The 10,655-nt window shown below is 47.8% G+C and overlaps 3 protein-coding genes across 6 annotated transcripts; 1 reads left to right on the top strand and 2 right to left on the bottom strand.

Annotated features, from left to right (window-relative positions):
* The first annotated feature begins 155 nt into the window (after window positions 1–155).
* Window positions 156–5,464, top strand: LOC103379683 (nuclear factor of activated T-cells, cytoplasmic 3-like). Of its 2 annotated transcripts, XR_003049870.1 has the most exons (9): window positions 156–635; window positions 752–914; window positions 1,613–1,812; window positions 1,925–2,097; window positions 2,185–2,325; window positions 2,417–2,472; window positions 2,805–3,477; window positions 4,138–4,326; window positions 4,369–5,464. XR_003049870.1 is itself a non-coding variant. In XM_025056187.1 (8 exons), exons 1-8 carry the CDS (start codon window positions 256–258, stop codon window positions 4,272–4,274), a joined length of 1,923 nt encoding a protein of 640 aa, XP_024911955.1. In that variant the 5' UTR covers window positions 157–255; the 3' UTR covers window positions 4,275–5,464. The 2 variants fall into 2 exon arrangements, 1 of the variants encoding a protein (XP_024911955.1); XM_025056187.1 differs by having other exon boundaries at window positions 157–635; window positions 4,138–5,464.
* Window positions 5,465–5,468: 4 nt separating this feature from the next.
* pdcd2l (programmed cell death 2-like) lies at window positions 5,469–7,696 on the bottom strand. Its single transcript, XM_025056316.1, has 4 exons — window positions 7,132–7,696; window positions 7,059–7,071; window positions 6,934–6,949; window positions 5,469–6,754 (listed from the first exon to the last, which is right to left on the bottom strand). The coding sequence occupies exons 1-4, from the start codon at window positions 7,607–7,609 to the stop codon at window positions 6,146–6,148; spliced, it is 1,116 nt and encodes a 371-aa protein (XP_024912084.1). The 5' UTR covers window positions 7,610–7,696; the 3' UTR covers window positions 5,469–6,145.
* Window positions 7,697–8,005: 309 nt separating this feature from the next.
* Window positions 8,006–10,647, bottom strand: LOC103379682 (uncharacterized protein C7orf57-like). Of its 3 annotated transcripts, XM_017032986.2 has the most exons (8): window positions 10,564–10,647; window positions 10,297–10,369; window positions 10,065–10,114; window positions 9,561–9,704; window positions 9,379–9,475; window positions 9,168–9,288; window positions 8,917–9,005; window positions 8,108–8,810 (listed from the first exon to the last, which is right to left on the bottom strand). In XM_017032986.2, the coding sequence occupies exons 2-8, from the start codon at window positions 10,305–10,307 to the stop codon at window positions 8,702–8,704; spliced, it is 621 nt and encodes a 206-aa protein (XP_016888475.1). In that variant the 5' UTR covers window positions 10,308–10,369; window positions 10,564–10,647; the 3' UTR covers window positions 8,108–8,701. The 3 variants fall into 3 exon arrangements, with proteins under 3 accessions (XP_016888476.1, XP_016888475.1, XP_024911945.1); XM_017032987.2 differs by lacking the exon at window positions 10,564–10,647 and having other exon boundaries at window positions 8,006–8,810; window positions 9,168–9,285; window positions 10,297–10,406; XM_025056177.1 differs by lacking the exon at window positions 10,564–10,647 and having other exon boundaries at window positions 10,297–10,406.
* Between the last annotated feature and the right edge of the window lie 8 nt (window positions 10,648–10,655).

Below are 10,655 nucleotides of genomic sequence, written 5' to 3'. Positions count from 1 at the left end.
CGTCCAGGTATAAAAACCAGACGGACTTTTTTTTTAAACATTATATTTATTGATATTTTCACAGTTCAATCAGACCAGTGTCCTATTGACAACAGCTTTGTTACAAATGTTACGAACAAAAACAAATATCAAAATGCAAATTTCCATATCTGAAACATTTCAATGGACCGTTGGCTTTTTGTTTTGAGTCCAAGAGACAGTGACGTCCGTCTGAGGATGACTAGAACCGGCGTTTGAAATCCTCAACTCATAGTGATGTTTTGTCTTCACAGGCCCTCGTCCAGACCGACCTCCCCCTGTGGGAAAAGACGTTCACCCAGTCCCACACCCAGCGTCTCTCCAAGAGACAGTGTGACTGAGGACAACTGGGCAGGAACAGGAAGTCCTGCAGGGATCTTCAGTTCCCTTCTGATGTCCAACAGCTACCAGGAGCTGGACGTCCCCTCCAAGACCAGGAGGACATCTGGGAGCCAGCTGGTTCATCTCCCTGGTCAGGGTCAAGGAGATCTGGTGCTAGGACATCCTCAGGACCCCTGTGAGGGACAAGATCAGGACGGTCTGGCCGAGCTCTTCCTGCAGGTTCCATCTCACTTTAGCTGGAACAAACCCACACCCGGGAACCCTCCTCTGTTCAGGTGCTTCATTCTTTCATTTCTTAGTTCTCAGGCAGATGGAGTGTTGATGTTTTTGTTAGGATAGTGTTGACGTTTTAACTGGTTCTCAACACGTGTGTGATCTTTATGTCTGCCAGGCCCTCGTCCCCCCCTCCACTGGACTGGCCGCTGCCCAGTCAACACAGCCAGTATGAGCTGAGGCTGGAGGTCCAGCCCAAACCCTACCACAGGGCCCATTATGAGACGGAGGGCAGCCGAGGCTCCATCAAAGCAGCCACCGGAGGACACCCCATCGTCAAGGTGCCAGTTCCTACTTTTTATTTCTACTGCTAACTGACGTGTGGAGACGTGTGGAGGCAGACAGGAAGGAGAAGGAGAGAGTGGACGTGTCATGGAAGATCATTCCAAAGCCTCGGGTCTTTAGAAGCGAACCGAGGTCTAGTGTGTAACAGACGGCGGCGGCAGGTTTATTCTGGGTGTCACACCGTCGGCGGCTGCTGCTGCTGCTGCTGCTGCTGCTGCTGCTGCAGCTGCAGATCCAGCTGCTGCTGCTGCTGCAGCTGCAGCAGATCCAAACCACAGGGTGTTCAGTGTCAGGAGTTAAGACAAAGTCAAGAGGGAACGACTGGAAGGAGAAAAGTGACCCTAGCTTCAGCTGGAAAATAAACACCAGCCTCAGTCTCTGTCTGATGCCTGGAGGGCTGATGAAATGCTCTTACTGTTGAAGTCAACCTAAGGAGGCTGTGACTCGAAACTGCACACTTAGAGAGGGTCCAACATTGTGTGTTTTAGCTTTTTCTTGCATCAGCTTCTTGTTAGGTGTATATATATATATATATATATATATATATATATATACACAGCTGTTGCTGATTTTGCTGTAGAGTTTTACTCAGTTTCATTCTTTGTTTTGTGAACATTTTGCTCCGTTCCTTGTTAACGATCTACTGTCCTCATATGATGTCATCAGCTGCTGTTTTTTTTTCTGGTGTCCGCAGTTGATTGGATACACAGATCGGCCGGTCAGCATGTTGTCATTTATCGGTACCGCCGACGACCGGTACCTCCGCCCACACTCCTTCTACCAGGTCCACAGAGTGACTGGAAAAACAGTGACCACCAGCTGTCAGGAGAAGGTCCTCGGTTTCACCAAAGTCCTGGAGATCCCTCTGCTTCCAGAGAACAACATGTGTGCCAGGTACTGTGGTCCGCTGCTGACACAGCCAGTTCTCCGGAGAACCGTCGGAGAACCGTCTTTATGCTCAGTTCACGTTAGCCGTTAGCCATCTGTTCCTTGTGCTTTCACGCAGCATCGACTGTGCTGGAATCCTGAAGCTGCGAAACACGGACATCGAGCTGAAGAAAGGTGAGACGGACATCGGCAGGAAGAACACCAGGGTGAGGGTGGTGTTCAGGGCGGCGGTCCCACAGCCGGACGCTCACATGTTGTGGCTGCAGACGGTGTCCATTCCTGTGGAGTGTTGTGAGTCCACTTTTAATTAACACTCACATGTGAAAAAACACGTCAACAAAGTAACTGTGTGTGTGTGTGTGTGTGTGTGTGTTCCAGCCCAGCGCTCCGGTCAGGAGCTTCCTCAGGTGGAGAGCTTCAGTCCAAACTGCTGCTCTGTGGACGGAGGAGAGGAGCTGACCATCACTGGGTCCAACATCTGCTCCCAGTCCACAGTGGTCTTCATGGAGAAGGGACCAGGTGAGACTCGGGGTGGTCTTCATGTTCTGGTCACTGGTCTACATTTGATTTGTTTACCGTCAGAGTGAGCCGCCGTTGTTCTGTCCTTCAGATGGACGATCACTGTGGGAGCTGGAGGCCACGGTGGTGTCAGAGAGGAGCAGTGGGGTGAGTGGACCCTGACACATTACAAACACCAGCTAAAGGTTAGCCCAGCGGTGGCAATCACCTGTGTTCTAAGTGAGCTCAGATTTAGTCTAACCAGGAAACAGACCAATTAGCCCACGCAGCTAACGGCTGCTGTACAGTAGAGAAAAGATTGATCAGAGATGAACACCGAGCTAATGCTAACAACGAGCTAAAAACATGGCTGAGTTAGCTAGACGATAGCTAAAGGATAGCCAAGAATTGTCTGAAGCCAGTCTAGAGTTAAAACGTTGTTGATCCAGGTGGAACCAGAACCTTGTCATGGTCCTGTGTGTGTGTCCTCTGTCCTCCAGTCCAGCGTCACAGTGGAGGTCCCTCCGTTCTACAAGAAGACCAGTGCTCCGGTCCAAGTCCACTTCTACGTCTCTAACGGGAAGAGGAGAAAAAGTGTGGTGCAGAACTTCACCTACCTGCCCAGGCCTGGAGCTCCTCGTCCTGCTGCTCCTGCTGCTGGACCTCCTCTGATCAAGCAGGAGCACTGGAACCTGGACCACGTCTCCTACCACCCACCTGGACTGGGTCCAGATCTGCCCTGTTACCCTTCCTGCGACCCCCCCGGACACTCACAGGGTCGGCCCTTTCACAAACCTCCTTGTCTCCTTCCTCCCCCTCTTCCATCCTCTGCTCCTCTTCAAAACCCTCCATTGTTTCCTCAGCCCTCATCCTTCTCCTCCACTCCCTCTCAAACATCCATCCTGTCTGCCCAGTCCTTCAGCCTCCCTCCTCAGATGTCCACGCTGTCTCCTCCAGCGCCGTCTGTCCCTCATCAGAGCTTCACTACACTTCCTTACACCTCCTCACTGTCCCCCAGTGGCTCCCCCACTGGTCTACGCAGAGCACATCCAGCATCTGCCTACGTCACCTCCGCTCAGCTCCATGATGAGCCTGTGCTGAACATCAAGGAGGAGCAGCAGGAGCAGCCCAGTCTGAGGTCTTTGGGTCTCCAGGAGATCACGCTTGACGATGGTAGGACAACACGTGTGTGTGTGTGTGTGTGTGTGTGTGTGGTATTTGCCCTGTTGTCTGCTGGTCACAGATCTAAACGATGCAGACAGGGTTTACATTTATGGCAGAGTCTCAGCTGTTGTGAGGGTTCTGACCCTAAACCCCAACCCTCTGGCACCTCCACCCACTGACCCTCCACCCAGAACCGTTCAGCTGTGAGCAAACTCAAAAGGTGAAAGTTAAACCACACCTTTACTTTGGAGTTTTCTTAAAGTCTCAGACCAAAATCCACAGAGAAAACCAGTGATTTTAGCTCAGAGACACAGGAGCTGCGATCAACTCCTTCACTAAACATACACTGAAAGTTAAATCAGTTGGAACTGCTATGACTCAGAGTTGTTTTCTTTGTTTCTCAGCTTCAGGTTTCACCGCCCTGCTATAAATAAATGGAATGAAGCAGGGATGAAACCATTTGTTCTTCTGTAAATAGAGTCAAAGCAGGCTGTCAGGCTGTTTGCTGCTGAAGACATGTTTTTCTCTAAATAGCACTTAAGGCCCAGGTGCACACTCTTGTGGTCTGTCATGGAACTGCGGGAGAGAGAGACTACTAAAAACTAAGGCATTGCTAGCATGTTAACAGCAGACGTGTTGTTCAAGTGAGAAAAATTTTTTGTGTTTCAGTGAACGAGATCATCGACAGAGACATTGGCAGCCCACGCTCTGACCACTCTGACCAGTACCAGCAGTACCAGCAGTCCGACTGGGAGCACAGGTCCACTGGTGCTGCTGCCACCTACTGTGGAGGAGCTCCACAATAAAATCAGCAGGAGAAACACCGCCGCTGTGTTGGCGCCACCTGGTGGGCTCACGCAGCCTTTTGGGCACGAATGACGAAGCCGACAATCAGCGCATCAGATCAGACTGATCATCAAGTGCCTGGAGAACCAATCAGAGGCCTCACACTGAAGTTTCCACTTCTGTCTCAGGAATTTTAGGGCTTGTTTCAAAACACGTACTAGTACCAGGAACAAGAAAAGGTACCAGAAACTACAGGGACAGCCATAGGGGCTAGAACCAGACGAAGGCACTGGGTCAGCTTAACAGTGAGTCCTGACCATCAGGTCCAGAGGTCCAGGAGACCATGAGTAGACACAGAGACCAACCGCAGTAAAACTGAAGGTTCAGGTCTCAGTGTCATGGTCTAAGACTTTAAGTCTTTGACTTCGTGGACCCCCCTCCCTCCCTTCTGTCCCTGAAGTGTTGTCCTCACCCACCTTTCTTATTGTTCATTTCTAAAGTGCTCTGGCGTCACCTGGGTGAGGGCCACACCCCCACTTTGAGAACACTGACAGTCTGAGTCACCAAAGAAGCACTGGAGTTCAGTCCCAGTCTCAGACAGAGTCCAAGTCCAAGTCAGGATTCAGGTCTGTACCGTAGACTAAGAAAAGTAGAGTTAGGTTTGAGGTCCAAAGTCTTCAGTGTTCTGGACCAAGTCACTGTGGAATGAACCAGGTCTCTGGGCCCTGTAGAACTGAACCAACACCTCCTGACCAGTCACTGGTTTGTTCTCAGAACCAATGTGTGCGTCTTTGTGGGACTCTTGTAAAGAACAATCAGAACTATTTAATCAGGAATCATGGTAATGGTTCCTGTTACTAACAGCTCCTGGTGCTAAGCGGTTGGAACCCAGCTTTAAAACCGGTACCTCAGTGACAAACCACAGGTTGTTGTTGTTCTGCATTTTTTTGACGACACTTCAATAGAAGGGCTGAAAATCATCTACAAAGTGCTTTAGTACCGACTGTTCCAGCATTACTGTGCTCCAACAATCAGTACCGTCACTGTTCCTTATTTATTGGCTGTTCAAAGAAGAAAATCTATTTTTGATAGGGTTTAAAACCCACAACCTCCTCCTTTTTAACATGTGTGTGGTTTGTCCCCAGACGAATGCCGTCTCTGCTGTGAAGAAACATGTACTACAGGTGAAAGTAAAGAAAAATCAGAGCCTCGTCTTTGTTTTGATTTGTTTTAAAAGCAATGAAGGAACCGACGCTCCTCAAACTGTCCACAGCTGAATGTTAAAAACAACGTAGCAGGACAACACCTTCATGTTTCACACTGCTAAAAGTTAGCTTACATTAGAGATTGAGATTAGAGATTATCTTAACTATTACCCAGAAAATTGACAAATTCTGACAGAGTACAGCCCAATTAGTCATATAGTACATGAAAGGCCGTTAACTGTCATCTGTGTCTTCGTTTGGGCTTCGTATCAGAAGCCTGAGAAGATGATCAGAGTTTAGGAGGCGTCGTAGAGCGTTAGATTAGGGTCAACTTTCACCAAACACAAGAGCAGATTTTACACTAAGTTACTATATAACGGATGGCGCTCAGACAAGGGCAGATGCTGAAAGATGCTACGATGCATGAGCCAATCAGCGTGAGGAACAGAAGTAAACGCTGAACCAGCCGATAAAATGCTGTGCGCGATCTTGTCCAGGTAAACGTAGCCATTTTTAAAGCCAACACTTTCGTATGTGCCATTATTTTAGAATATATATATATATATTTACTGTTTAATTATTTTAGGTTAGAAAATGTTTTGTATCACAAGAATAATGAAAATATTGGAAATTAAATAGAGAGGGAACACTGTATTCGCAGTGTAGAAGTGGCGCCCTCTGGAGGTTTATTTAAACAGCTGCTGGTCAGGGTCATCCTGGACAAAGCAGAACTCTTCCTTGTACTCTGACACTTCAGTCCAGCAGCTGTTGGTGCAGGTGAAAACCAGAACTGACCCAAAGTCCAGCTCCTCCTCAGGACCACCATCCACCCTCCGCAGCAGACTGACCAGCGCCGGCATCACCTGCAGCTCAAACGTCCTGTGTCCACCACACGTGCTGCACGCCGGCACCACCTGGGTGAGGTTGGACGGGGGTTCGGAGATAAAGAGCGGCTCCCCGCTCCGATGGTAACGAAGGATCTGCTGCGGACACAGCGAGATCCTCTTCATGAACCTGGAGAAGATGGCATCTCCGTGTCTGGCACTGGACTTCTCGTACTTCTCCTCGCCACCGCTGCTGACGTCCTGGGCGTGGTCCAGTTCTTCCACGACCACGCCCTCTCTGTGTTCGTACTCCTTCAGCAGCTGCTGGACGTGCTCCTGGTTCCCGTCACCCTTGACACCCAGATCTGACTCCTCTATCACGCTGATTGAAGAATGGGTGGAAAACAGGAGCGTTGTCACGTGACCCTTCCAAACAAAGGTCCTGGAATCCTGAGCTGAGAGCAGCGCCCCCTGCCGAGTAAGTGAGGACATAAAACAAATCCTTGAAATATACGTGTATGTTTTTAACATGCAGTTACTCACACTAATCACCAGGTGTCAGTGATCAACCAAAACTATCCTTAAACTAGCACAAAGCGTAAAAGATAACGTACGAAAATTAAAGACGTGTGTATTATATCTCATCTTGCCTTGTTTTTCCAAAAACTACAAAAAAACAAAACAAAAAACATTTTGACTCCAAAAACTACTAGTTTTAAAAATAAATTTTAAAAATAAAATAAATTCTCTCCTATACGATTATAAAGTAGCCTACTTTAGATTCATGTCTGTTTGGAAAAAAAAAAAAACACAAGAAGGAAGTGAGAAAGTGTCGCTGCGCCTCCTACCGTCTGTTTCAGTAGCTGCTTCCTTCTTCTCTTTCACCTGGCTCTGGATCTCCTTTTTTACACCTGCTCCCCATCCATCACTCTCCCCCTCCTCCGCCCCCCAGTCATCGGCGCCCGCACACCATTCTGTGGCCGACAAAGGAGGTTCTTGAGCCGCGGTAGCGTGGCTGTTTGTCCGCGCCTGATCCACCAGACTCTGGGAGCGGAGCGCCCTCCAGCTCCGTCCCCGTCCGTTGCACCCCGCGGCTGGACATGCGAACAGGTGAAGGTTCCTGTGGTAGGGAGGTGAAACGTCCAGTGGGCAGTAGATCTGGACCACAAGGGCCAGCGGGGCTCCGCAGTGAGCACAACGGGGACAGGGAACGCGTAGACCGTGGCACCAGTCCGGTTCTCCACCGACCTTGTTGGTGATAAAGGTGGTGCGGTGTCGGTTTGGGTCCAGTTCTCCGTCATTTAGACCGAGCAGAATGGACTCCATGGAAGTCTTCTGAGGGAGGAAACAGACACGTGCGGCAGTTGAATGTTTGTGTCCGTCAATAAAATATGACCGACTGCTCTATTTCCGGTTTGTGCAACGTAATATAAATATGACCGTTGGCATATATTTGAAAGATGACAAATATAAGCAAATAACTTATTTATGTTAATAACCAAGTATAGTAATTTACTAAGTAAAGCGATTAAATAAAGCAATAAGTATAGTAATTTACTAAGTAAAGCGACTAAATAAAACAACAGTTAAATCGGACACTTGACTAAAAACGCTTCCAACCGGAACTAGACTTTTTATCACGAAATAAACATAGCATACAATAAATAATAAAACTAACTAAAATCAAAAGGACATGCAAATGCATACAAATTAGGTTTTAAGTGGTTTAGGATAAATTGAGAAGTTTGTTCCGTGACCTTCTTCTCCTCCAGTCTTTAATTTTCCAACCCAACCATCTCCTTCTACGTTGACAATAGTCAAAACAGCAACAACATTTGTTCAATTTTTTTATTTTTGAAAAGTGATTGTTCTTCACAGTTTGAATAAAAAAAAAAACAACAGCAGCACATAAATATCAGGGGTCATGTATCGATTTACACGAGTTCACACATACAAAACAGAAATAAATCACCACCACCTAACCAACTTATTGTTTTAAAAGAAGATGTTGGATCTTTCCACACACTGGCAGTTTCTAATCTGCTGACAATCACAACAATTCAAATAAAAAGCTGTTAGTGTAAATAGGGGTGTGGGGACAGGGCAGCCACAGGCTCACTGCTGCCTCCTCTGGTGGATGTGGTCACGAGGATGGAGATACAGTGTGTTTCCAATCTAAGTCAGTATGTAACAAATTTGAACTCACTCTAGGTGGCAGCAGTGGGCCAACTATTCATGTGTATTATGAAATGACACTGCTGATTTTCTCTGTGTCCCCAGAGACGTGGTTGTCCATCAGTGAGGAGACGCAGCCATGTCCACAGTTTGACTAAACACATCAGAACCTCCTACTACGACACTTCAAAACATGAACTCCCCTTTACACTCTGGGTCAGTCCGTTTGTTGAACGGCAGGAGCTACAGTTTCCTGTACGTCCCCTGACCGTTGGACGAGCTCTTGTCGTCAGCGTAACCAAAGCTGAGCAGCTTGGACATGTTGACAGGAGCTGGTCTCTTGTCATAAACTCTGAAAACCAGAAAAACAGCATTTGTACAGAGGTGAGCTTTCTGTCAATAATTGAAACCAAAACCACTAACAACAGCAGCGCCCTCATGTGGTAACGTGCACTCACATCCTCTTGTATTTGCCGGACTCTGGGGAGAACTCAGGAGTGCCCTGTTGGGATTTGTCTGTGGAAGGACCAGAGACATGGTTGTTGTTCTATGAGAACCGATTGGACGGAGGAGGGCAAGAAGTTTAGGAACAGGAGGGAGGGGGGAGAGGAGGAGGAAGAAGGGGCGAGTATGGAAGGGGAAAAAAAGAAAATTAGTCTTTGATTTAAAGCACATCTTAGTGTGTGTGTGTGTGTGTACATGTGTGTACCTTCTCAGAACTGCCGCTGTCGTCTCCCCTCTCCCAGGCCGACATGTTGTCTGTACCAAAGGGAGGCTCCAGCTGGTGGAAGCCTCCAGAGTTTTTCTTCTCGTCACTGTTGGAGACTCTGCTGGAAAAACACAACAGAGGAGTCTAAACAGGAGGAGGAGACGAGGGAGGCCAGCCAAGCATGAGGAGGGAGGGGGGAGAGTGGCTGTACCTGGGCCTCCTGGTGTCCTCCTCAGCTGGACAGAACCAGTCTGGAGGCCTGTACTCCGCAGGCGAAGACGCCGGAGTGTCTTCGTGCCACAGAAGTCCTGGTCCACAGACACAGATGTCAGTGAGAGAAGTGACAAAAGCACGAGGAGTGTGTAACAGTCACACACACACACACACACACACCTTTGTGTCCTCCTTGTTTGGCCAATTTGACGTATTCTGAGTCGCTGTCCAGGACCCGGAACCTGCGTCCTTGACTCTTCTCCTCAGGGAGCGACCTCAGGGTGGAGGACAGACCTGGAATCTGGGAAATAACTGAGGAGTAGCCTGCGAGCACACACACACACACACATCGTTAGATCGTTGATGTATTTTGATTATATTTGGCTTATATATTTATGGTATATATGGTATGTAAATATTTGCCTGTTATCTGTCTTTGCAGTATTATTGTGTTGATTTGAATATTTTCACACTGTCGTCAATGTTTGATACTTTAAAGTACTTTAAAGACAAGAAAACTTCGCCCCCCCACACTGCCCCCCCCCCACACCGACCAGACTGTGATCATATCTGATTTGTTTTCACCTGAGGTAAATTAAAAGCTACTGTACTGCTGCACACTCTTGTCAGAGTCTGCTTGCGTTACGTGATGACGTCACAGGTGAGCGGCAGTTTGAGTCTCACCATTTTTTGCAGGTTGACCGTCATCGTTCATCGGCCCTTCTGCGGGTTTTCTAGTGGAAATGGAGACAAAACCCGGTTCACTGTCAAAACATCGCGGGCCGCGCACGTTCTTAAAGTGCACGCGCTGCAGTGACGTCACATTTTGTTTATACACCCAGGGTCGTCTTTAAAACATCCGAAGTAACTGTTGCGGTTGCATTTGTAATCATGACGGTTCGTCTGTTTCACTTACTGTAAATTCATGTTCCTTCAGATGCAGCAGCAGCTCGGACTCGGACTATGTTTGGAACTGTTGAAGGCGTTGCCTTGGAAACAAACCGGAAGTCACCTTAACGAAGCCCCGCCTCCTCCAGATTGCCAAACCAAACCGGAAATTAGCTCCCGATAGCAAACAGGCCGCGACAAGTAACTTTTTGTTTGCCTATTTATTTATTTTATTTATTTGTAACCAGGTGGTTTTTAATTTATTACCAGAACTCATTAGTTCTGTAGTTATTACCTTTTACCCTGTAGATACGTCACCAGCTGTCAGGGAGACTTAATGTTTTTGACTTAGGTTTTTTCTTATTTATGTTAATCGACAAAAGGTTT

This window comes from Cynoglossus semilaevis, chromosome 6, assembly GCF_000523025.1.
Source record: "Cynoglossus semilaevis isolate Cse_v1.0 chromosome 6, Cse_v1.0, whole genome shotgun sequence".
NCBI lineage: Eukaryota > Metazoa > Chordata > Actinopteri > Pleuronectiformes > Cynoglossidae > Cynoglossus > Cynoglossus semilaevis.
Note: the sequence above shows the minus strand (reverse complement) of the source record. Positions and strands in the feature narration are given on the sequence as shown.

What these genes read in the sequence shown, in the direction of transcription:
- pdcd2l (XM_025056316.1), bottom strand. Translation starts at nt 7,609, where the DNA reads ATGGAGTCCATTCTGCTCGGTCTAAATGACGGAGAACTGGACCCAAAC.
- LOC103379682 (XM_017032986.2), bottom strand. An exon ending in CGGTCAACCTGCAAAAAATG is followed by an intron (nt 9,705 to 10,064) that starts GTGAGACTCAAA and finishes GTGTGCTCGCAG; the next exon opens with GCTACTCCTCAGTTATTTCC. An exon ending in GAGGACACCAGGAGGCCCAG is followed by an intron (nt 9,289 to 9,378) that starts GTACAGCCACTC and finishes GTGTTTTTCCAG; the next exon opens with CAGAGTCTCCAACAGTGACG.
- LOC103379683 (XM_025056187.1), top strand. Translation starts at nt 256, where the DNA reads ATGTTTTGTCTTCACAGGCCCTCGTCCAGACCGACCTCCCCCTGTGGG. An exon ending in GAGGACACCCCATCGTCAAG is followed by an intron (nt 915 to 1,612) that starts GTGCCAGTTCCT and finishes TGGTGTCCGCAG; the next exon opens with TTGATTGGATACACAGATCG. An exon ending in GTCCATTCCTGTGGAGTGTT is followed by an intron (nt 2,098 to 2,184) that starts GTGAGTCCACTT and finishes TGTGTGTTCCAG; the next exon opens with CCCAGCGCTCCGGTCAGGAG.